Source organism: Mustelus asterias, chromosome 22 (assembly GCF_964213995.1).
Source record: "Mustelus asterias chromosome 22, sMusAst1.hap1.1, whole genome shotgun sequence".
Lineage (NCBI taxonomy): Eukaryota > Metazoa > Chordata > Chondrichthyes > Carcharhiniformes > Triakidae > Mustelus > Mustelus asterias.
The window spans coordinates 62,013,167-62,039,818 of NC_135822.1; the positions used below are offsets into that span (position 1 = coordinate 62,013,167).

The window sequence follows — 26,652 nt, forward strand, 5'->3', positions numbered from 1 at the left end:
ATACTGCTTCTTTTCCTAATCACCTTAAAGCTGGTGTCCTCGGGTTACTGATCCGCCTGTCACAGAAACCAGTTTCTCCTTATTCGCTGTATTGAAACCATTCTGTTCTTCGTTTGTTGCTCCTGAACAGTTTGGCTGCAGCTGATCATGTCGGACCTTCAGTTTCACAGGAAATGGGACCATCATTTCCAGCACGCCCTTGCTCCACCAATTCACTCTATTTGCATTTGCAGTATATCGAATGGCAAATTATTATGCTTGTACCGTATTGGTTCTGCACGCAGTACTGATGCACTCTTGACAGTAAACATACTGTGACGCTACTGTGCTTTTCAGAAATGTATTTTGGATCATGTTTCTGGTGAAGGGTGCGTTTATAAAGCAGTTAAACGACGGCGAATTGTCTATAACGGGCAGCTCACCCTGCTGAGCATGAAAACGGATAATTGATCCTAATTATTGGAGTGTTGTTTTAATCTGTGCAAATGCATTTTTGTTGTTCTTGGAGTTGTCTCCTGTGGTTTCAGAGGAGGGTTTGATTAGGTTGATTGACATGTGCGTGTCATGTGGGTTGAGCTGGACTTGCAGCGAGAAAAATGCAGGCAGTTGCTGTTTGAATTTGAAAGAGCAGTAGCTTTTTTCCTCTCATTTTCTCTCTTTATGAAATTGAAGTCTGGGGACCTGCTTGAAAATAGGTATCTCCCTTCAGAGATCTGCAAAAGGGCTAGAGGCCTTTTCTTCCTCTCTCTTTCACTGGAATTCTGCTGTGTGAAGACAGGTAATTCCTCTGGATGCTGCTGTCAGAAGATGGGTGTGTCTCTGTTTCTCTATCCGGAGGGTTTAAAAGGCTGGTGAACTGGGAATTCACTGAAGCCTCGGTCTTAGTAAGTCTTATTAACTGATTCTGAAGAGGAGTTTACATCTAGGAGGCTATTGCTTAAATTGGAACTAATAGCAATAACTAACAGTTACAAATGGTACCTTGTCATGTTTAAGTATCTCAACTGGTAAAAGTTATGCTACTTCTTTTTGTTACACTTTAACCGTCTAATGAAAGCTTCCGAGTGGGTCATTAGAATCACACACGGAGTGAAACACCTTACATTAATGCCAAAATCAAAAAGTTTGGGTCTGGTCTGACTTCATAGAGTTAGAGCCAACTTTATAGAGTTAAACCTTATAGAGTTTCTGAACTGGTCCCCGACAATAACTTTTAATCTTTTGAAATAATTGGTGTAAAAAAAATAGAATCCAATGAATTTAAATTTACACATGATAAGGCTGCCTCATTGTGTTCGCTCTCACTTACCTTACATTTTTTGCAGCAAACCCCAAACGCACATTGTGCTCCATACTTGAGTTTACAGGTGGAGGCCTCGCAACAGGGATCATTTTCACATTCCTAAAATATATGTAAAGAAAGCACATCACGTGCAACAAGATTAAATGAAAACACAAAATTGCCAACAGTTTTATCTTCCTTTCACTCATCTCACACCCAACCGAAAAGCCAAAATCATCAACTCCTCCTCACCCAGTGTAATTCTAAAGCGTGTCATAAGCACATTCAAAGACTACCTGTTTAGAAATAGTCAGTAGTCTCACAACACCAGGTTGAAGTCCAACAGGTTTATTTGGTAACACGAGCTTTCGGAGCGTTGCCCCTTCCCTCAGGTGACTCACCTGATGAAGGAGCGGCGCTCCGAAAGCTCGTGCTACCAAATAAACCTGTTGGACTTTAACCTGGTGTTGTGAGATGGCTTACTGCGCCCACCCTCGTCCAACGCCGGCCACTCCACATCATGTTTAGAAACAGACACCAGATGCAACTTGTGAATTTAAAGCGGCACAAACAACCTTTTAAAAAGACTGCAATCCCACCTATTCCAATTCTGGACTTAGCAAGAGGTGCCCCAATTCAGTTGGGCCAGAATTCAGTCGGTGGAGAATGTTAGGTGCAATACCCCATCCTGCCACTGTGTGGCATGCCATATAAGCAGATCGATGCCACAGGGTGAAAACTGACTCGTGTGTGTGGGCTTTTCTCATTGATGGATAATTGTGATTTAGTGCTGCAGCACCTATTCCCCAACCCATTCCTTTGCAAGCACAAGCTTCAACCTGGGGATTATCGGATGTTGTGCTTGTATAACTTTGAGGGAGTATTTTCATTTATCTTTTCCAAAATATCATCTGATAAACGCAGTTCCATAACTACAGTATAGGATCACTGGTGACTCAAGTCCCGACTAATATTCATGTTAAAACTCTTTAGCACCACCAGGGGTCACGTTGCCAGTCTCGGATCGATCGAGGAAAAGTGAAAGCACAAGACAGGAAAAGGGTGTTCCCGAATGCTCAGTGAGCACCAAAAGCTGCAATGACCTGCAATATTTGTGGATTAGAATACCCCACAATACTGTCAGAAATGTTAAATGGGGTTGTGGATAGTCTGGAGGGAGGTCAGAAGTTACAGAGGGACATGGATAGGATGCAAGACTGGGCGGACAAGTGGCAGATGGACTTCAACCCAGATAAATGCGCCGTGGTCCATTTTGGTAGGACAAATGGGATGAAGGAGTACAATATAAAGGGAAAGACTCTTAGTACGGTAGAGGATCAGAAGGACCTTGGGGTCCGGGTCCATAGGACTCTGAAATCGGCCCCGCAGGTGGAGGAGGTGGTTAAGAAGACGTATGGTGTGCTGGCCTTTATCAATCGAGGGATTGAGTTTAGGAGTCCGGGGATAATGATGCAGCTGTATAAGACCCTCGTCAGACCCCACTTGGAGTACTGTGCTCAGTTCTGGTCGCCTCACTATAGGAAGGATGTGGAAAAGATTGAAAGGGTGCAGAGGAGATATACAAGGATGTTGTCTGGATTGAGTGGCATGCCTTATGAGGATAGGCTGAGGGAGCTCGGTCTTTTCTCCTTGGAGAGACGAAGGATGAGAGGAGACCTAAAAGAGGTATATAAGATGTTGAGAGGCATAGATCGGGTGGACTCTCAGAGGCTTTTTCCCAGGGTGGAAATATCTGCTACGAGAGGACACAGGTTTAAGGTGCTGGGGGGTAGGTACAGGGGAAATGTTAGGGGGAAGTTTTTCACACAGAGGGTGGTGGGCGAGTGGAATCGGCTGCCGTCAGTGGTGGTGGAGGCAAACTCAATAGGGTCTTTTAAGAGACTCCTGGATGAGTACATGGAACGTAATAGGATGGAGGGTTATAGGTAGGTCTAGAAGGTAGGGATGTGTTCGGCACAACTTGTGGGCCGAAGGGCCTGTTTGTGCTGTAGTTTTTCTCTGTTTCTATGTTTCTAAAAGGAGTCGGAAAAGCAATACAATTAAACGGAAAAAGTTAGCAGGCAGAAAAAACATTCTTGACAAATCCTGACACGACGTTGCTGCCACCAGATGGCACAATGGCAATCAAGAACCATTGAATCCTACAGTTCAGAAGGAGGCCATTCAGCCCATCGAGACTGCACCGACCACAATCCCACCCAGGCCCTATTACCGCAACCCCACACATTTACCCCACTAATCCCCCGACACTAGGGTCAATTTAGCACGGCCAATTCACCTAACCCGCACATCTTTTGGATAGCACCCGGAGGAAACCCACGCAGACACGGGGAGAAAAGTGCAGACTCCACACAGACAGTGATCCAAGGCTGGAATCGAACCCGGGTCCCAGGCGCTGTGAGGCAGCAATGCTAACCACTGCGCCACCGTGCTGCCCCATTGTGCCACCGTGCCGACCCACTGCGCCACCGTGCTGCCCCATTGTGCCACCCTGCCGATCCACTGCGCCACCGTGCAGTGGGGCGGCACGGTGAACTCAGAGACACAGGCGACACAGTATAGCAGGACACCAATGAAAGCAAGGTTGCCAGACATCATCTGGTTCGATCAGGGCCAGTTCATTATACATGTCCACCCACTTCTATAAAAATATGCACTCAAAATCAAAACTTCCTCATGATTTAACTCATTCTCCAGCTGAAAAACAACCAAGTTAACATTGCGCAAAAAGAATGCAAAGTGGCCGGGTCTCCCTGTCTGTTCTGGCACTTTTCTACAGGAATGCAAAACAAATCCCAGTGCCCACCTGTCTTCGGAACACTCTGCAGTTCAGCTCCAAGATTTTTCCCCTCTTCCCTTACAAGAATGAAGCAACATTTTCAGCTGGCGGCAAAGCATTCCCAGCATCAAGAATCTGAGATACTTCTTTTAACCTCTGTTCTCACTCTCAATGATGATTTTAAATTAGTTACCACCCCACCATAAAGTTCCACTCGGGTATCCCTATTCAGCCCATCAAATTCGTTAACTTTAAAAGCCTCATTAATTCTCTTGGTCTTCTTTGCTCTACTGGAGATAGCTCCAGTATCTCAAGTTACTCTTCATTCCTGTGGTCTTACATCCATGGTATGATGCTGACTATTTCAGATTGCACATTATTTCAGGTGACAATTGGAAATTCCCCACCTGCAGCTCTGGAATATACATAGAACAATAATCGCAGATTCTATCACAGGTCTGCTAGTTATTCTTAATTGACAAATAATGACGGCTGTGTCCCTCATGTTGTACAACTGAGCAACTGGTCTGAAGCACCAATGTACAAATACAGAGCCAGTCTTGGGGACACACACGAAAGCAATAGTGACTTGCTTGAAACAGCGGAGAGCTGCCGAGGACACCACATCGCAACCAGGAGTCCATCAGAAGGAACAAAGAAAATTACAGCACAGGAACAGGCCCTTCGGCCCTCCAAGCCTGCACTGACCATGCTACCCGACTTAACTAAAACCCCCATCCTTCCGGGAACCATATCCCTCTATTCCCATCCTATTCATGTATTTGTCAAAAGCCACTACCATATCCGCTTCCACTACCTCCCTCGGCAACGCGTTCCAGGCACCCACTACTCTCAGTGTAAAAAATCTGCCTCGTACATCTCCTTTAAACCTTGCCCCTCGCACCTTAAACCTGTGCCCCCTAGTCATTGACTCTTCCACCCTGGGAAAAAGCTTCTGACTATCCACTCTGTCCATGCCTCTCATAATCTTGTAGGCTTCTATCAGGTCTCCCCTCAACCTCCATCGCTCCAGTGAGAACAAACCAACTTTCTCCAACCTCTCCTCATAGCTAATGCCCTCCATACCAGGCAACATCCTGGTAAATCTTTTCTGTACCCTCTCCAAAGCCTCCACATCCTTCTGGTAGCGTGGCAACCAGAATTGAACACTATATTCCAAGTGCGGCCTAACTAAGGTTCTATAAAGCTGCAACATGACTTGCCAATTTTTAAACTCAATGCCCCGGCCGATGAAGGCAAGCATGCCGTATACCTTCTTGACTACCTTCTCCAGCTGCATTGCCACTTTCAGTGACCTATGTACCTGTACACCCAGATCCCTTTGCCTATCAATACTCCGAAGGGTTCTGCCGTTTACTGTATATTTACTGTATAATCACCTCCAGGTCAAGAGTGAAAGAACATGGGGAACCATTGCAGAAATATTGTTGGGGCCAGTATCAATTCATCAACATATTCACAATCGATCGATCAGGAACAACTTGAGCATAACAGGAATGAACGGGGTAAATTTACAACTGACCTTCGGTGACCCACAGTCACATTCCTCTCCAATGTCCACCAGTTTGTTGCCACAGTAGGGGGGACTATATTCTTCCTCGGGTGTTGGAATGTTCAACAGGCAAGAACCCCCTCGATTTAAGATCATATTTTCAAAGTCGTCAGCACTGCAACTGCTGAAGTTTGTGGCACCTCTGTGACAGAATTAGAAATCCAGAAATCAGTCGTTATAAGCCAAACAAAAAATTAGATCATCATCTCAAAGTCAGCTTACAGCGCATCAACCCAACAGAAGTGCAGTGCACCTACTAGGCAAGTGATGTCACTGTGACGCTACTGTACCTTTAAGAAAGATATTTTTAATCATGTTCTCTGCAGTTATAAGCAGGCTCCAAGCTATCTGCTTAGAAATCTTTTATTAATAAAGAACAAAGAAAAGTACAGCATAGGGACAGGCCCTTCAGCCCTCCATGCCTGTGCCGACCATGATACCCTAACCAAACAGAAAACCTTCTGCCCTTCCTCAGACCGTGTCCCTCTATTCCCTCCCTATTCATGTACCCATCCACATGCCTCTTAAATATGATGCTAATGTGCCTGCTTCCACCACCTCCTCTGGCGGCATGTTCCAGGCACCCACAACTCGCTGCATGAAAAACTTCCTCTGCACATCTCCCTTAAACCTTCCCCTCTCATCTTGAACCTGTGCCCCCTTGTAATTGACACTTGCACCCAGGGAAAAAGCCTCCAACTATCCACCCTGAATATGCCTCTCATAATTTTGTAGACCTCATTCAGGTCTCCCCTCAGCCTCTGTCTTTCTCGTGCTGCTGCTTAAATGGTTTAAACGGGGTTTTGTTTATTTCTTACTCTGGGTTTGATGCATTTTCTGGCCCTGAATTGTTGGAGGAAGAATGATGGATAGATCATGTGAAAGGAGTTCTTTTCCTTTCAGTTTGGTTCAGAGTCGGGGGCTGTCTTGGTTTTCAAGCTGCAGGCTGGTTTGGGGATTTGTGCTGGCTACTGTTTTAGTTAGAAGGGGTGTTACTTCAAGTTGGATGCAGTGTTCTGTCTCTCTCTACCTGGTGTTTTGGGAAGCAGTTCTGACTTCAAGCTTGTCTGTGTGCGTGTGTCAAGAAAGCTGCAGAATTCAACAGCATCATGTGAGCATCCGTGTTTTCTGTGTTAAACCTATGGCAGGGCTATGTTTATAAGGAGGGTTTGTTGTATTGGAACAGTATTTAGCTGTTAAGGTTTATACAGTATAATGGTTGTTTTTTTTTCTTGTTTGTAATTGATAAAAGCTAATGCTAATTTTCATTCTACGTGTTAACTGTATTTTTAAATAAACTTGTTTGATAAAAGCTCCCTAGTGGGTCATTTGAATCAGACAGCTTAATGAATAGGCCAGATAAGAGTCCAGAACAGGTGGCCGTGGGGATGTCAGGCAGAAACCGTTAGAACTTATTTTTTCCCTGCTGTCAGAAAATATCTGTAATTGGCCAAGGTATTTACTAATAATGATTGAACTGTTCGAAAGACGATTGGCTCATGATGAGCCAGAAGGCGGGTAAAATCTCTTTTGAAAGTTGTATAATAGAATTGCCGCTGTGTGGTGTATCTTCAGAGAAAAGAGTTGGACTGCACAACCCTTCTCTCCTGGCATGCATTGGTCAATAAAGAACTTTCTTTCACCAGGATTCTGTGTCGCGAGTCTTTGTATTAGCTAAAGTTCAGCTTCATTCATGGCCTCTGAAAAAACCCCTACACCTTCCTTGATAAATAGGTGTGAAACTTGCTGAGGATCTATAAATGGCAGGGTAAATTGCGGCAAGAATAGAGGTTTAGCCTTTAGAAGTGCAAATCTTACGATCCGGGCGGACTTCATAAAACACCTTGGAGTTTCTGACCAGGATTATAACAGTCACCAACACAGAAGGCATGGTTCATACAGGAGGGGCTTTTGAGTCAAGTACTTACGTGGCTCCAGCGTTCATTATGCAAGCCTTTGCTTCACAATTGCATTTCCGGTCATTATCATGGTTCATTCCTAAGTTATGGCCCAGCTCATGAGCAACGATGGATGCAAAATAGAGAATGTTTTGCGAATACTAGAAAATAAACCAAAAATTCAAAATCATGAAAATTAAGACCAAGCACTTCAGAAGCATGGATGTTCCCACCCCACCCTCCCCACTAACCATTCTCCACACTTCAAACAAAATATATAGCTTCAGAATACTTAAAGATATTTAATAAACCAAGGAGATGATCACAAGAGAATATTGAAAGAAACTAATTCCTCAACCCAAATAAATGTGAGGTTATCCACTTGGGTAGCAATAATAGGAAGACAGATTATTACTTGAATGGGTGTAAATTGAGAGAGGTGGATACTCAACGAGACCTTAGTGTCCTTGTGCATTAGTCGCTGAAATTAAGCACGCAGGTACAGTATGCAGTAAAGGCGGCAAATGATATGTTGGTCTTCAGAGCCAGAGGATTTGAGTATAGGGATAGGGATAGGAATAATTTGCTGCAACTGTATCGGGCGTTGGTGAGGCCACACCTGGAGTATTGAGTGCAGTTTTGGTGTCCTTATCTGAGGAAGGATGTCCTTGTTATAGAGGGAGTACAGCGAAGGTTTACCAGGCTGATTCCTGGGATGGCAGGTCCGTCATATGAAGAGAGACTAAGTCGGTTAGGATTGCACTCATTTAGAAGAGTGAGAGGGGATCTCATGGAAACTTATAAAACTCTAACAGGGTAGATTCAGAAAGAATGTTCCCAATGGTGGGGGAGTCCAGAACTAGGGGTCATAGTTTGAGGGTAAGAGTTAAACCTTTTAGAACCGAGGTGAGGAGAAATTTCTTCACCCGGAGGGTGGTGAATGTGTAGAATTCACTAACATAGAAATAGTTGAGGCCAGGGCCGAATGGCCTCCTCCTGCTTCTAGTTACTATGTTAACCTCAAATATTCATAACAAACTAGTCAAACCACCAAACCAATATCCTCAACCACCAACACATTGTGGCGGCAGAGTGCCCTCCACAGACTGAAGCAACTGGTCAGTCTTAATTCAACAACATCTCCTCACCCACAATCTCCACTACTCAGAAGGTAGTGCTATGGGAATATGAGCACCTTCAAAATTTTCTCCAAGTCTCACACCACCCTGACTTCAACATGTTGCTAAACCCCGAGCCTTTCCTACTCAACAGCACTTTGGGAGTAGCATTGCCACACTGACTGCTGTGGTTCGAATCAACCCACAAGCTTGGGTTGAAAAATCCTTTGAGCCTTCCTTACCTGCACTGCGCACATTGTGAGAAGAAATAAACAAACATAATATTATGAGGATTTTTTAAAAATAAAACACTCGTTCTTAAGAATTTTCAGGTTTTGGTTGTGGTCATCTCACTGTGATTATGGCAGGCTCCTTGCAAGAGAGTGGAGCTGGAGAAGAATTGTGTCATTGTCTATCCAGAGGGCTAGCGATTGAACAACAAAGATCAGCAACTGTCCTTTTTAAAAAAGGGCAGAGTTTATCCAACGCTCTGTTCTCAGGGAGCAGATTCAAGGTAGCCCGTGGCTTCAGGGAACTGTAATCTTAATCACGGCATTCTTCTGTCTAAAGCAGGTGAAAATCAAACAGAGGATAGGAGTGAAGAGAAATGGGGGGGGGGAATGAGTCTCCGGTCCCATATACTCATACACTGATTGCACTGAGTCCGCACGGGGTCGGAGAATCACAGGAGAGGGGCCTAGCACATTTAGTGCAGATGAGAACTCCCTTTGAGATTCTCCTTGCGCCTGCACCCCAACGTACTCAGTCCCCGCCCTCAACCAGATTAGCATATGTAAACATTCAGTTAAATATGCTTCGTTAGTTTAAAGCCGGATTCCCCCCTTCTCCCAGAATTCTCCTTCCCTTGGGCGCAACGGGAACCCAGCATGAATCAGTACTGGTGTCCAAAAACGGACACCAATCGTGATGGCCACGCTGGGGGTTCGGAGGCCAATGATGCCTCAGGGGGGGTTGTGGACGTGGGCACTGCCTCTGGCACCCTGACAGTGCCAAGGTGGCAGTGCAAGGTTAGCACTCCCAGACAGCAATGGGCATGAAGAGGGCGGGGCATGAAGAGGGCCCATTGGGAGGGCTCCAATGCCAGTGATCTATGTTTTGGGTGGGGTACATGCCATCAATGTCCGTGGAGTTAGGGTTTCAATTTCACTTTGAGGTCAAGGTGCCCTTTAAAAAGGGTCCTCTCCAAAGCTCTGCAAAACTCACCACACCCTCAAAAAAAATGACTAAATGCAGGAAGATCGGATATGCCGGCATGAATCGCACTGGTTTTCTCGCCTGAACTGATACACAGGGCAGAATTCTCCAGCATCCCCAGGCGGCCTGTGGGAATCCCTGCTGAATGGAGCGTCGGCCAGAGCGGGAAGTAATCCGATCGTTATTCAAAACCTCTCATTTCTATGTAATTGGTGGGCTGGACAGCCCAGTCAGCAGCCTCCCGTCATGCACCCGCTCTCTCTGCCGGAGGTCCCGTGGGTGCAATTTGGCACTGCCTTTTCACAGGCCGGTACCTGGCATCTGAGGGGGAGCAAGGAGTTAAGTGAACATTTTAAAACTTCTTTGCTTTGCTGAGAGGGGTTTGAGTCTCAGCTGGGGCAAGCGGGGTTGGAGTTGGAGGGAAGGGGGTGACCTCAGGAAGAGGAAGTCTTGGCAGACCGTTTGCATGGAGTTTCAGAGGTGTTGCAGGTAACCCCATACATGCTAATCTCAGGCACCTGTGTTCTAACTATAATTCTCTTTGTGTCCTCTATAAGCTTTGGACTTTACGCTCGATATAAACCTCTGCGCCAAGGCCACCTAAACCCCAGTATACTTGTACCAGTTATCCACTCACTGCCCTAGCCTTGGCCTGATGGTGAAACCCTGAACTCAGACAAGTCCTCCCTTAACGTTGATAAATGCGAGGTTATACACTTTGGAGGAAATAATAACAAATGGGATTACTTCTCAATGGAAACAAATTAAAACATGCTACCGTGCAAAGGGACCTGGGGGTCCTTGTGCATGAGACGCAAAAGCCCAGTCTGCAGGTACAACAGGTGATCAAGAAGGCAAATGGGATGTTGGCCTATATCGCGAGGGGGATAGAATATAAAAGCAGGGATGTCTTGATGCACCTGTACAGGGCATTGGTGAGGCCGCAGCTGGAATACTGTGTGCAGTATTGGTTCCCTTATATGAGGAAGGATATATTGGCATTGGAGGGAATGCAGAGAAGGTTCACCAGGTAGATACCGGAGATGAGGGGTTTGGATTATGAGGAGAGGCTGAGGAGATTGGGTTTGTACTCGTTGGAGTTTAGAAGGATGAGGGGGGATCTTACGGAGACTTATAAGATAATGCAGGGGCTGGATAGGGTGGAGGCGGAGAGATTCTTTCCACTTAGTAAGGAAGTTAAAACTAGAGGACACAGCCTCAAAATAAAGGGGGGTCGGTTTAAGACAGAGTTGAGGAGGAACTTCTTCTCCCAGAGGGTGGTGAATCTCTGGAATTCTGAGGTGGTGGAGGCTATCTCGCTGAATATGTTTAAAGCGCGGATGGATGGATTCCTGATCGGTAAGGGAATTAAGGGTTATGGGGATCAGGTGGGTAAGTGGTACTGATCCACGTCAGATCAGCCATGATCTTATTGAATGGCGGGGCAGGCTCGAGGGGCTAGATGGCCTACTCCTGCTCCTATTTCTTATGTTCTTATGTTCTTAACTGACAGCAAATGTCAGTGACCCAGGGCCTCTTTACCTTGAAACCTGACATGAGGGCAGACAATTGGAACACCTCATGGGACTCCCCTTATTGACTATCCCACACCAGGTGAGGGAGAGGAATCGACAAGGTTAGTGCACACAGAGATCAGGTAGCCAATATTACATAAAAGCCTCATTGCAGAGGGTGTCCCATGAAAGATGATGCTCTCTGGCCCTGCTTCGCAGTTGCTCCCTCTGGGCGCATCCTTATCCCACTGAATAACATAAACACTATTGGAATCGTGTTGGATCTCAGCCAAGCTTTCAAACAAAACTCACATTGGAACCAATGACTGTGTCACTCAGTGCAGCTGAGCTTCCAGATAGGTTCACATCCATGACTGAAGGGATCCTTCAATCTGTGGCACCACCTTCAAGGGGAGACGCTTAGCTGCACAGCATGAAACACCTAGTCCACACATTCAGCTATACAGGAGTCCGCAAGGGCACCTCATCAAGGCCCCCGCTTACTCCTCAGGAGATGCTGAGGAAGGGACACTAATTTTCGCTAACACCCAATGTTGAGCCCCCATGCGAAATGGAGGAATTGAGAGAACTTAGGCATGCATTTGAAACCAAGGGGTGTCCGTCAGCTCCCTGAAGGATGCAGGGCTGTAGTGTCTTCCTGGAAGGGGCAGGGGTTTTGGGTCGGTTGGGGGGGTGGAGGACAGAGGACAGATGGAACATTAATTTCCAGGTCATACAGTTGACTAGCACTTCCTTGCAGTCGACCAAACTGTCTCAGAGAAGATGGAGTGATCCTCACCCAAGAGGATTCACCAGGTGCCAAAACTCACCTGTGAGACTAAGACGTGCCCTCTCTCATCCATCCTCTCTCTCATCTTCCTGGCACCTGTCCCTCAACTTTGAGGACACTGTAATTCCCCCCAGGGAGAAACACCAAGTCAAGCGTCAGGGCGAGAGTTAGTCACAGAGGTGACCATGAAGCAGACAGGTGTGAGGCCACCAAGTGTTCATCACTTTGACCGGATCATGAAGCATTCCGTAAGTGTTGTGACAGGAGGAATGAGGAGGACATAAGGCCATGAAGCAAGAAGAGGAGGCATGGGGCATTGGCCTCACTGTGCAAGCTCGCTGGCGTGGCTCACTGGGGATAATGCTCAGGGTTGGTCAGCACCAGATCGGGATGAGGGAGCAAAAAAGATGGATAACATTGCTGACTCTATGTCTCTCTCTCTCTCTTTTCCACGTCCTCACAAATAGAAGTTGAATTTTGGTTTGGAGCCAGGCCAAATCACTTTATTGTTGCTTGCTGGCACCGAGGCTCGCAGGAGGTGGCAGGAGTGCTAGGGCCAGACCAGGCATGACACTGCACCACAGGAGCCGGAGCTGGAAGATCATGGGGGCTGCCGCAGAGGCTCAGGTGCCAGCCACCCATCACGCCAAGAAAGGGGAAAGAAGACAGCAATACTGAAGACCGCAGGTCTACAGGAGGCGCTGGTCTTTTGAGGAGCTGTCGGAAAACATGGGCTGCAGAAGACTACTTCTTCAAATGGAGACAGTGCGACACTTGTGCCAGGTTCTAGCACACCTGGCACTGAAAGGAGGGTGAGGAGGAGGAGGACATCCGCTCCCAGTGGCTGTAAAATTCATGGTTGCCCTGAACATTTTAGCCAATGGATCTTTCCAGGGCTCAAGCAGGGATCTTTGCGGGATCTCTCAATCATCTGTGCACAGGTACATCCGCCAGGTCATGGATGCCTTGAATGCCCGGGCAGTGGAATACATCTCATTCAGCCTGGACCAGGTCAACCAGGATGCCCGGACTACAGAACTCCGTGCCATCGTCAGGATGCCCCAGGTTCAGGGGGCAATCGATGACACCCACGTCGCCCTTAAAGCACAGGCAGAGAACCATGACAACGAGGCCCATTCTGCCACCGAGAGCATTATAGAACAGTGCAGCTCTGGTATGCCCCTGCCCATCATGCCTTATTCTCTCCTGTTACGAGGTCTCGTTGTGGCGGTCAGAAAGTGGACATTTTAAGATGGTGGCCAGGTGGGAATGGGGGCTTGACATCGGAGCCATTGTGTCGGACATGGGGCAAGCCTGAGAAGGATTCTGGTGTGGGTGTAGGGGAGGAACAGTGGGGGGTCCTGAAGGGGATGCTGGTAGCCAGAACTAGAAGGTTGGAAATGTTGATTGTTAGATGGCAGAGGTGGGACACGGGTATGATGCCATGGGAAGACCGGTGGGTACTGACTCTTGCAGCTTAAAGGAGGTCGTTCAGCTTTTTCTGGCATTGAATAGCATTGTTCCTCGTCATGCTGTTGCTGCTACAACACAGGCTGGAAGTCTCCTGCCTGCCCCAGGGAACAGGGTGGCCCTCCTTCCCTCAACAGCGTGCAGCATCCGGTCCACATCAAAATAGAGAAACCTTGGGGCTGTCCTTCTTCCTGCCATCTTCATTGCTGAAGTGAATGTGTAGTGAGTAGGGAAGCACCTATCTGCTTCTCCCGCTAGTTAAACCTGGAGGTGATCCCCAACTCCCAACGAATCACCCTCCACAGGAGTCAGAGATCCACGTGTTCCACGTGGAGAGGTGGGTTGATGGCTTCCATTGAGCGCTGCCAGCCAGCAACAGTGAAAATAACTCCCGTTTCCATGCCCGCAGGAGCACTGAAGAGTGAAAACAGGATAATTCCGCCCTTAGGCAATTTTTGGGAAAATTCATCCCTGGAATTCTAATATAAATTAAAGTAGATTCTCTGAAAGATCAGCTGAGCAACTTTGAGCAGAGTGCCTTAAGTTCCTTTCATTCCTCTCTAAGAAAACGGATAATTTCCAGAATACATTTAAGACTCAAAGAACTGCAAACATGAAGGCAAGTGTGGGACTTGAAGATGAGCACCATACTGTTTGAGACCTTGCTTTTTTTTCCCTTCCTGGAGCAAGAGATTTCAGCACATTGTACATTATACTAACAATTTTGAATAAAAGTAACACACATGATTTTGCTTAATTGTATAAAAAAAGCAGATTTGCTTTCTTAAATGGGACATTGTCACAAAATTCCACAAGGAAATAAACACTATCATTGGGCAAGAGGTTTGCAACCAAGAGCTGACAGCGTGCTTGGTATTCACAAATTCTAGGAGTCTACATCTACAGTTCACCTCACAGAATTCCCAAACTCAGTTGTTCCTAAGGATAGAATACAACAGAGACTAAACTATTGAGAAATGGGCAGAAAACAGTTTTGCCAGAACGCAGTTTCAGAGAACAAAGAACAGCACAACACAGGAGCAGGCTGTTCAGCCCCCCCAAGCCTGTGCCGATCACATTGTCCTATCTAGACCAACCGCCTGTATCCCTCTATACCCCACCTGGTCATGTGTCTATCCAGATAAGTCTTAAATGTCACTAACGTATCTGCCTCAACCACCTCACTTGGCAGTGCATTCCGGGCCCCCACCACCCTCTATGTAAAAAACTTCCCCCGCACATCTCCACTGAACCTTTCCCCCTTATCTTGAACTTGTGCCCCCTTGTAATTGTCATTTCTGCCCTGGGAAAAAGCTTCCAACTGTTCACCCTATCCATACCCCTCATAATTTTATAAACTTCTATCAGGTCGCCCCTCAGCCTCCGTCTTTCCAGGGAGAACAATCCCAGTTTATTCAATCTCTCCTCGTAGCTAATACCCTCCATACCAGGCAACATCCTGGTAAACCTTTTCTGTACTCCCTCCAAAGCCTCCATGTCCTTCTGGTAGTGTGGTGACCAGAATTGGACACAGTATCCCAAATGTGTCCTAACCAACATTTTATACAACTGTAACATAATTTGCCAACTTTTATACAGGAGGCCGAGGTGTGGTTATTCCCTGTCCTTTCCACAGTTTGCTTCACAGTTCATTTTTCTTTAAAAAAACAGCAAGAGAGAAGAAATAATTCCGTACCACATTGATTCCGCCACTGTGGCTCCTTGAACAGATGGTGCTCACAAAGGCCATTCCTGCTGTCTCACCAAACCCCCTTTTTCTGAAAAATATGAAAGCAATACAGTGAACAAACAGTAACACTTGTTTAAACTTATAGTATTTTCCTCCATACTGGCTAATAGACGCATGGTTTATGGTGCTTATGGGTTAAAATCTTCCTATATTCAATGCTTCATTCTTTCCCATAAACAATATTTATGGTGGCACACATCATCCAGGGGGGAGATACACCATAGAAAGCATCCTTTCTGGTTGTATCACAGCTTGGTATGGCTCCTGCTCTGTCCAAGACAGCAAGAAACTACAAAGGGTCGTGAATGTAGCCCAGTCCATCGCGCAAACCCATTCCTTGACTCTGTCTACACTTACCGCCGCCTCGGAAAAGCAGCCAGCATAATCAAGGACCCCATGCACCTCGGACATTCTCTCTTCCACCTCCTTCCATCGGGGAAAAGATACAAACTCCTGAGGTCACTTACCAACCGACTCAAAAACAGCTTCTTCCCTGCTGCCGACAGACTTTTGAATGGACTTACCTCGCATTAAGTTGATCCTTCTCTACACCCTAGATATGACAGTAACTCTACATTCTGCACTCTCTCCTTTCCTTCACTATGTATGATATAGTAAAAAGTCTCACAACACCAGGTTAAAGTCCAACAGGTTTATTTGGATTCACGAGCTTTTGGAACGCTGCTCCTTCATCAGGTGAGCATACGTATGGTATGCTTTGTCTATATAGTGCGTAACAAACAATACTTTTCACTGTATACTAATACATGTGACAATAATAAATCAAATCAAATCAAGGACTCTCATACAGGACTGAGTTGGGGAGAAATTTCATCATTCAAAGGGTTGTGAACCTTTGGGATTGTCTGCTGTTGATGGATATGGATGGTCAGATGTCCTTTCTGTTCAAGAAATCAAGGGGTGTGTGTATAGTGGGAAGATGTAGTTGGTATAGTAGATCAACCGTGACCTTATTGATTGGTGGAACAGGCTGAAGGGGCCAAATGGCCTCCTTGTGTTCCTATTTCTGATGCCAAATTTTCCGCAAAGTCAGCCATTCTAATGTCCTGTACCAGCAACATTCAAAACAGCCAAATAACTGGAGAAAATAGATTGGGGTTATTTTTCTAACATAAATGCAAAGAGCGAACTAGAAAATCTAGCTGCATTCGAAGGAAGCAGAACAAAGTACGTCTGAACTTCAACATTTCTGCCACCTGAAACCAATTCTCCTGCTGATGAATAACAACTTGCATTTAGAAAAAGTCCCTCCTGACTCAGAGCCTTTAATTGCCACCTCTCCCACAATAGCTTCCCCTTCTTTCTGAGGATGTTCCCTAATTATTGGTCAAGGTTAGATTCTGGTCAGGATAACACACAAATGGCGTCACGGTTAGAAATCAATGAACTTTCACCACATCTTTAAAAACACTCAAGTGTGCCTCCCTCAGGGAAACAAGCTTCCTGCCTCACAATTCTGTGTTGATTTACTGAATACTCACAGAATTAAATGTGCACTGTCATGCCTGCGACGAGGCAATAACTCTTTCTCTCTCCATTGGACAAAACGCCCCAACACTTCTCCTGCCCCGCCTTCAACGATGATTTGATCTCCACGTGACCATATTTCCAAACCAACCAGCACAATACGGATGTTCATGGATTTGTACATCTGAGGAGGGAAAAGTGCAGCTTGTTACTGTAGTTCCAATACATTTCTTGCCAAACGGCCAAAAGATCAGTTTAATCAAGGCTCTGGCACTGAATTCAAGAGCTAAGGAAGAATTCGATATTTTCCACAATAAAGTTTCTTTCCCTGTGATTCTCGTGGGAGCTTTTCAAAGCTCAAAGACAGATCACAGCAATGGGACCCAGTCCCCAAGCTCCTTCTCGTGTCAAGTCCCAAAAGTGCCTCAGCATACCATTATCCAATTGAAAAAACACAATTTATACGGACAACGTGACAGGCTAAAAAAAAAAATAGCACAAATGTTTCAAAATGTGGCCCATTCCTGAAGGAGGATTTCAATTTGCAAGAAATCACAATCAACTGCCAGAGAACCAGACATCATCGTCACTGGGTCAATGGTTTGAAATGTCATTGGTGGTGACATTGTGGGGTACATCTACCACATGAAAAGCAGTGGTTTCACAAGATAATTTACCATTATCTTCAAGAATATTTGGAGATGGGCAATAAATGGCAGTGATGTCTACATCACCGAAACAAATTAAAAAACAACACTGTGGGGGCGATTTTACCATTTTCATTCCAAGTGCTGAATCTGGGCGCAATTCAGATCCGACTTGGAAACCTGTTCTCAGGCACCCCCCATACGCACTTAGCCTGAAAAAAATATCGCGGGTCTGAATCGTGCTGTGGGCGGGGCTTATCGTGCCCGAAATGCTGCAGCTCCGATCGGAGCCTTCAACTGCGCGTGTGCAGTGAAAAAAAAAATTGAATAACGCTCCCCTGTCACATCGTTCCCGGGCCGCAAAAAGCAGATAAGGCTGTAGAGCCGTAGATATCGTCCACACAGATATCACCCCACCCCCACAACATAACTCTTCCCCCTTATCCACCCCCCCCTGCTACCCAGACCGATCGCGACCCGCCTGCCCCGCTTCCCCCACACCGATCGCCCGCAGAGTGGCAGTGGACCCCCCTGCTCCTGCCCCCCCCCCCCACCAGAGATCCATCTGCCCCCCCCCCCACCAGAGATCCATCTGCCCCCCCCCCACCCCCCCCCCCACCAGAGATCCATCTGCCCCCCCCCCCCCCGAGAATGTTTCTCAAGTTGTGGACGTTTAGATGTTCTCTAAGAACCTCCCACGTTTGGGGTATCTCTATTTCCTGCAGCATGTTGCTGTATTCCACTATGTTGGGGCTAAACCATTTCCCAAGACTTAGTCAGGCCCATGACATCTCTCAGGCAAGTCCTACCACTGTATCACTGGTATCCATTAACTAATAATTCCTAGTCACCCATCCTCAGTTTTGTTGGTGCTTGACAATTGGGTGATGGGGAGGAACAAAGGCAGCATCGATGCAGAAGAATCACCAGTCGACCCACGCAATTTTCCAGGTAGCCTCTTCCACGTCCCACTGTTGCAGCATTGCCACATCTGTAGCCCACCAGTAGAAAGAGGAAAATCTGATGGTGTTGTTAAGAGTCCCGGAAAAGAACCCCAAATTACATTAGGATGTGAGACTGGACCCCAACAATCTTTCTATTTTGACATAAATGTGAAGATAGGATGCTTCGCTTAAAGAGTAACTCCACTAACAAATGTTGATGATATACATCACTGTCACTATGTGTCAGTGATGGAGGTCGTGACTGTTGGAAGGTGATGGATGGGTGGCCAGTCAAGCTTTGTCCTGGATGGTGTTGTGCTTCTTGAGCCTTGTTGGAGCTGCACTCATTCTGGCAAGTGAAAAGTTTTCCATCACACACCTGATTTGAAGTTCTCGTCCCCATCAGTCCTTGGAATGCATGAAGGCAAAAGCATTGTAAAAAGCAGCCTATGTGATGACACCAGGAAACCCGATAGCACCCTGCCTTGAGATCTGTGCAAACCTCACAGTCCTATCCCCATTCTCCAAATGTCTGGATTATTCGAATCCAAATACGAACTGCTTCTAATGCGTTAACATCTTCCCTTAGTTAAGGAGACCAGTACTGTTCACAGTCCTCCAGGTGTGGTCCCACCAATGCCTTGTATAACTGAAGGATAACCTCCACACTCTTGTAGTCAATTCCCCTCGCAATAAACAATAACATTCTATTAGCTTTGCTAATTATTTGTTGTACCTGCATACTAACCTTTCATGCACTCGAACACCGAGATTACTCTGTGTCTCAGAGCTTTGCAATCTCTCTCCATTCAGATAATATGCCAGTTTTTTATTTGTCTTGGCAAAAATGGACAATTTCACATTTTCCCACAATGAGTTGTCTTATGAATAAAGGCTGGAAAGACTAGGCTTGTAACCTTTGGATTTCAGAAGAGTAAGAGGTGGCTTGATTGAAACATATAAAATCCTGAAGGATCTTGGAAAATTGGATTTGGAAAGGATTCTTCCTCTTGTGGGAGAATCTGGAATTAGGGGTCACGGTTTTAAAATAAGGGATTGCCCAGTTAAGACTGGGATAAGGAACAAAACTTCTCTCAGAGGGTTGAGAGTCTTTGGAGCTCTCTTCCTCCAAAGACAGTGGAAGCAGAGACCTTGAACATCTTTAAGCCAGAGGAAGATAGATTTTTAGATTCTTGGTAAGCAGGAGAGGGGAGGACGAAAGGTTATTGAGCAGGAATGTGGAGTTGAGGTTAAAATCACATCGGCTCTGATCTTATTGAATGGTAGAACAGGTTTGAGGGGCCAAATGGCCTACTTCTGCTCCTAATTCATATCTTCGTACACAGATATCTTGTATTGCAAGAGCTAGAGGAAAGGAAATTCAGGCTGCAGTGACAGTGGGCCGCGGTGGGCCATATGCCAGTTGCAGCATCTGTTTGGAGGTCCTCTTGCAACCTTACTGAGAAGAATTGAAAGCTTCTTGTACTCTGCTCCTCAGACAACTGCAGGGATGTTTATAACCCAGTTGGAGGTGCAATAATCTTTTCAAGCACACTTCTTTGGTGTGCTCTATCCTTCTGCCACTGTTTGTAATGTTCCCAAAGGAATTCTTGGAAGGATTCCCGTGAATAAGCAATTTCAAAACCCAAGGCCCCTTAACAATTTAGAACAACCAGCATTAATTAAAAGCACGTACAAATGATTTCAAGTGGAAAAACTGAATACAATGGGATAGTAATTGAGATCAAATTCACCCCCAAATTTTGAGACTCTTCCTCACCAAGGAAATGCAGAGGGAGTTAGGAGAGATTCTGGTCTATAAATAATGAAAGATAACAGACATTCCTTGTGGAATTACCCTGTTCCACTTTAAGACCTACACACGCAGAAGCTGCAAACAGCCAATTTTGTTATTCTTCATTCCCCAGTGTTGTTGCCAAGTCTGCGCACACAGGCAGACCACAAGCAGTCTCTAAGCAGCTGCTCACGGGACAGATATAAGCCAGGAGTCTAGAAAGGTCTCAGTAATTTTCCCCATGATAAGAAATTGTGAAAACACACTTACTCCATCAAGGTAATTAGCAAGTTGAACCATCTGTTCCCTCACAGCAGTCTCATTCTTAGTGACATCATACTACAGCAAAAAACAGAAACAAAAGGTAGCAGCAGCAACAACAACTCTTCATGGCTTTAATTCTTCCATTTCATTTCAGTTGCAGAGACTAGTTTTGATACTTACCAGGTGCTTATCCACAACCAAGAAGAGCTCAACATAGCGAGTCTGGGGCAATATGGCCCGCTTGCTCTGTGAAGAATAGAAGGGAGAGATCAGTAAATTTTCTGACGTAATAAATAACCTCTTTTCCCAGCTTTAAATTTTCGCCCGAGATACTCACTTTATTTTAAAGCAAATCTGCTATGATAGCACAACAACGACATTAGAAAATGCTTAACACATTTACATGAGACGAACAGTAATTTTGAAGATAGTCCATTTGCTCTGTACCCCTTCCTCCATCCTTTGTCTCTGGTGATCTCTGCCGTCACTCTTTGAGCAGTTCAAATGGGGCATAGAGCTCAAGCTCCAGTTTTTTCTTCTTTGTGATGACAGCTCCAGGCTTGGCGATGGTCGGGACCTTATGTTGTGGGACTTGTGGATGTGAATCTGGAGCATCTCACTTCACAACATGACTGTACAGCGCTAGTCAACTGCATCACCAGTTCCAGTCATTATAGGCTTCATAAAACACAGATCAGCCAGAACATTGCAACTTCCAAGCAATCTCACCTACCTTCTGTTGGGATAAAGTGGACCACACAAAGCATACTTGTGTACCAAAAGATACAATGAAATGTGTTATAAAACAAAAATTTACCAACAAGATTTCAAATATTTTTAGTATTTCAGCATTAACGGTTGGACATTTTTCTGCAATGTGAAGAGAATATGATTAGATTCATTACAAACTCTTCTCTTAATGTTTGGAGTATGGACAGGGGAGTGCTGCTTGAGAAACTTTAAGCCATTTTTTCAGCCGTATGCACTAATGAGTGCAAAGTGTCTTCACCAATGCTCACAATAAGTTCTGTTCCTCCCTGGGAGCACCAGGGTGTCAGCTATGGCTGTGGTTGGAGTCTGGAAGTTGTCTGTTCAATTCCCTATCCAGGGACATGAGGACAAATTCTAAGCTGAAGCTGCTGAGGGAATGTTGTGGGTGCTGTCTTTTGGATGACGTGTTAAATCAAGGCCCTGTTTTCCCACTCAGGTGAACCTCAAAGATCTCTTGGCACTATTTGAAAGAACAGCGATAGAGTTATCACTGGCATCCTTACTAATATTTATCCCTCAACTAACATCATTAAAGCAAATTATACAACCATTTTCAGACTGTTGGTTATTGAAACTTGTTGTGATGTTAAAACAGTGACTACATTTGTTAGGGTTACAAATCAGAAACCCCAAGGAATATTATGAAGCCAGATTGGATCCCAACAATGTTTCCATTTTGGCATTAATGTGGGGATAGGTGTTTCACTCCAGGCGCTATTCTACTGACAAACTAGGAAGCTTTTACCAAAACAAACTGTATTTAACAACACAGTTTAACTATAACAAATGAATTAGCTTAACTTTTAACAATTGAACAAAACTTAAACATGACACAATATAATTCTTCACTATGAGTTCTAATCAAGCAAAATTTATCTTACAGACTTAAATTCCTCCTTATAATTCGTGAGCAAAACACAGGCATACTTGCTGGTGACATAGATTAATAGTCTTGGAGCTTTCAGAAAGCTTCTGGAGAGAGAGATACACTTCTTTCTTTCAGCTGGTCCAGGCAGCAATTGCTTGTATTTTAAAATGAAAATGAATCTGGTGTTTGCTGCAAATGTAGCTCCTCTCATTAATCACATTACTCTGCATAACTAATCTAAAATTCCAAGAGAACCTAAATAAATTAAAGGTCCATTAACTCGATAATGTAACATATTCCGACCTAAAATAAACTATCCTGCATTCTCATCACTTGAATTACATACATTCCCAGACAAGTTGACTCTTGTAACAAAACATTGCCTCTAAAGGCATCTGCACCTTATACACAAAATATATCAAAATAGTACCTCATCATCACACACTTCAGAATTACTTAATTTATTATTAGACTGCAAAGTGCTTTGGGCATCCTGAGATCGTGAATGGCACTATACAAATGTGAATATTTCTTCTTTCTACCAGGTCTTGGAACATCTTGAAATTTGTGCATTGAAGCTTAGTGGCTCATATTTTAACCTCAAGTTATTACCCATAATAAATTAGAGTCTATTGTCCAAGTGTCCTGATTAACTTTCCTCTCTCAAATCAGCACCTACCACAAGAAATTGAACACTCTTTCATGAATGATACCTGAACTCAAGGCGTTAAACTACAAAAAATTATGCTGTGTTCCCTGGAATTTAGAAGGTTGAGACATGATTCGATTGAGATTTCCAAGATATTAAGGATAGATAGGGTTGCTTGAAAGGAACTGTTTCCACTCGTTTGGGAGCATAAGACAAGGGGACAGAAACTAAAAACTAGAGTCAGACCTTTCAGGAGCGAAATTAAGACTTTCACATGCAAAGGGTGATGGAATTTTTGAATTCTCTTCCACAAACACAACTGATGCCAGATTTTAGTTTTAAAACTGAGAATGATAGATTTTTGATAACCAAAAGTGCTGTTAGGAACAGAGTATAGCTTGAAGTTTAATTTATAGTTTGTATTTGGATGTTAAGAAAAGGTGAAACCTAGTTTTAGCTTCATTTAAAGGTTTATGAGCTGGAGCCAAGGAGTCAGGTGCCCTGTTTGAATACATGCATTTTTGATAAGGTTTGATAGCTTTTAAGAAATGGGTTGTCAAGGTGGTAGCTGTTTAGTAAAGTTAAAATAAAAATAGAAATACGATGCCTTATGATAGGAGTTCAGAGACGCACAGACAGAAACAGAGAAGGGTGGTCAATTAGTGTGTATATACCAGAGAGTGCAAGCAGGAGACGTAATCTAGCTTTTAAATCCTGCACGTTTGCTTGGCAACGGAGTGAAGGGAACTTGTATGTTTGTCTGATAATACAACACTAAGAGGTTAGGAGGGAATGACATGTGTGGTTAGATCAAAAATCAGTCCTGTTCTCTTTGAATAGCAGAACAGACTCAAGAGACAAAATGGTGTACTCCTGTTTCTATGCTCTTCACCTATGAAAAAAACAGGAGTAGTGTGTGTCTAAAATGAGTCACTCCTATTCAAAGCAAACCATAGTTGTAAAGTAAAAGCAAAATACTGCAGAATCTGAAATTAGTCTAACTTTAAGAGATTGTTTTAAAATTCATTTCTCCGTGGCTCACAGCTTTAGCTGATGTCATTGTTGCTGGGCTGTCTACGAGAAGTCCTTTTATTACTCAGGTGGTTTAGGTGGGGGTTGTTTATGTTTACTCTGGGATTAGTTTTTATGACCCTGCACTGTCAGGAGGAAAACTGGTTGGCAGGTCAGGTGACAGGAGCGCTTTTATTTTCAGTTTGGAGCTGCAGGCACGGTGGCACAGTGGTTAGCGCTGCTGCCTCACAGCACCAGGGACCTGGGTTCGATTCCCGGCTTGGGTCACTATCTGTGTGGCATTTGCACATTCTCCCCGTGTCTGCATGGGTTTCCTCCGGGTGCTCCGGTTTCCTCCCACAGTCCAAAGACATGCTGGTTAGGGTGCATTGACCCGAACAGGCGACGGACTGTGGCAACAAGGGGAATTTCACAGTAACTTCATTGCGGTGTTAATGTAAGCCTTATTTGTGACAAATAAATAAACTTAACTTTAAAATAAAAGTTAGTTTTAGAAGTGACAGCAAGCTGAAAAGAAGTGTTTCTCTATCTCCCTGTTTTATTTGGAAATTCTGCTGTTTGTCTGAAAACAAAGTCTTGCCTTCCTGGAATAGAAAATCTGCTTTTGGTGTCTTGACCAGAGTCTCTCCCTGGGGTTCTGAGAAGCTGTTCTGACTTCAAACTGTTCTGAGTCTATCAAGAGAACTGCAGAATTCATCCAAAAGATTCAATTCCAGTATCACGTGAGTGTGAGATTGCTGTGTTAAACTTGTTTAAAAGATTTTGTCTGTGGAAGGTTTTGGTTTGATTGGAACATTTAAAGATCTTTGTTCAGGGTTATGCATTATTGTAATTGTTTTGATTTTGTTCGTGATTGATAAAGGTTATTGCGAATTTTCTTTCCATACGTGTTAACAATGTTCTTTAAAAAAACTGCTTGATAAAAGCTCCCTAGTGGGTTATTTGAATCATACTTGAGGTGAACCATATCATGCTTATCCTAGCTAAATTCAAGGTGCAAAACTTATGATCCAGGCCGGCTTCATAAAACATCGTGGTGTTTCTGACCTGAACCACAACAGAAATAAAAACAGAAAATACTGGAAAAATTCAGGAGGGGGATTTTCCACCCTGTTTTTCAGCGGGCGGGAAAACCGAAGTGTGCACGAATTCGACAGGCATCCAGAAACGGCTTTTACGCTGGTGGGTGTTCCCTTTACAATTGTCTCCGTCAATGACATAATGGGGTTTTCACCATGGTAGCTCGGGACACTATTAGCATACATTTACATGCCATCAGTGGGTCACCCCGCTGTATCATCCCCTCATGTCGGGATTTCCCCCCCACCCCCACCTCTGGCATGACGTCACAATGGCGGGGTTCACAACACGTCTTGACAACCAGGGACCTGGCGAACAGAACCCACCAGGGTCGCACCGGGAAGTACAGCCCCCAGGGGGAAGGTGGTCATGTCTAGGCACTGTCTCAGCAGTGCTAGGGGATGGTGCACTGAGATGGGGGCTTCCTTGGGGAGGTTCGGGATGGAGGTCCAGTGCCCACTGGGTGGGAGGGTTCCTTTTATTTGTTTTTTTCAAATCAGGGTCCCCACTGTCAGGAGCCAAGGTTGCTTGAGCCCACCCTGCCAGCAAGGCGTAGTGGGACCAGCTCCTTCCATTTTTTTGCTGCCCTTCGCCTTATGTGTTGGAGACAACACTTGGAAGAAAAATTGAAAAATTCCACTGGGCATATTTGTGAAGTGCTTTGAGATGCTTGCATGACAGCGTGTCAGAATAAACCTTACAACCAACACAGTTTCCATATAAATTCTTATTTCCCTCATACAAAATTAGACTGTGTGTTTTGGTACACATGATGTGGGGATGCCGGCGTTGGACTGGAGTAAACACAGTAAGAAGTTTAACAACACCAGGTTATAGCCCAACAGGCTTATTTGGTAGCAAAAGCCACAGAAGCTTTCGGAGCTCCAAGCCCCTTCTTCAGGTGAGTGGGAATTCTGTTCACTTGATTAGTTGTAAGTATTCGCATTCCAACCATTATTCATGTAAATTGAGTTTGTGTCTTTATATGCCCTGTTTGTGAACAGAATTCCCACTCACCTGAAGAAGGGGCTTGGAGCTCCGAAAGCTTCTGTGGCTTTTGCTACCAAATAAACCTGTTGGACTTTAACCTGGTGTTGTTAAACTTCTTACTGTGTTTTGGTACAGGCAGTAATTCGTCTAAAGTAAGTCTGGTTACTCTTGTACAAATGCTGTCATGCAAGCATCTCAAAGCACTTCACAAATATGCCCAGTGGAATTTTTCAATTTTTCTTCCAAGTGTTGTCTCCAACACACAAGGCGAAGGGCAGCAAGAAAATGGAAGGAGCTGGTCCCACTACGCCTTGCTGGCAGGGTGGGCTCAAGCAACCTTGGCTCCTGACAGTGGGGACCCTGATAATTAGATTTTGTAACTCCCAGGTCCCTTATCAAGGACAGCGCCCAACAGAGCAAAACAAATTATAATCTAAAAATATCAACAGTGGTATTATGCAATCAAGATTCTTCCATTCCAACCAGTTAGCAGCTTGCCTCAAATTATCTTGTAGGCTCTGAATTGTAAGTAGGACTGGAGATGATAAAATGACAGGGACACCTCATTATTGTGTGGAAAAGGTTGGATCTCATGGAATAAAGGGGGAAGTGGCTAGATGAATGGAGAACTGGCTTGGTCACAGAAGACAGAGGGTGGTAGTGGAAGGGTCTTTTTCCGGCTGGAGGCCTGTGACTAGTGGTGTTCCGCAGGGC

General features: G+C 44.9%; 1 protein-coding gene across 2 annotated transcripts in view; it reads right to left on the reverse strand.

Moving 5' to 3' along the window:
* Positions 1 to 26,652, reverse strand: part of LOC144510106 (disintegrin and metalloproteinase domain-containing protein 9-like) — a 142,499-nt gene that overhangs the window by 51,538 nt on the left and 64,309 nt on the right. For both annotated transcript variants that reach the window (XM_078239381.1, XM_078239382.1), the window contains exons 7-13: positions 20,729 to 20,794; positions 20,555 to 20,623; positions 16,913 to 17,082; positions 15,357 to 15,438; positions 7,584 to 7,714; positions 5,626 to 5,797; positions 1,310 to 1,402 (exon numbers count right to left, since the gene is read on the reverse strand). In XM_078239381.1, coding sequence (XP_078095507.1) covers positions 1,310 to 1,402; positions 5,626 to 5,797; positions 7,584 to 7,714; positions 15,357 to 15,438; positions 16,913 to 17,082; positions 20,555 to 20,623; positions 20,729 to 20,794 — 783 coding nt within the window. The remainder of the gene's footprint in view (positions 1 to 1,309; positions 1,403 to 5,625; positions 5,798 to 7,583; positions 7,715 to 15,356; positions 15,439 to 16,912; positions 17,083 to 20,554; positions 20,624 to 20,728; positions 20,795 to 26,652) is intronic.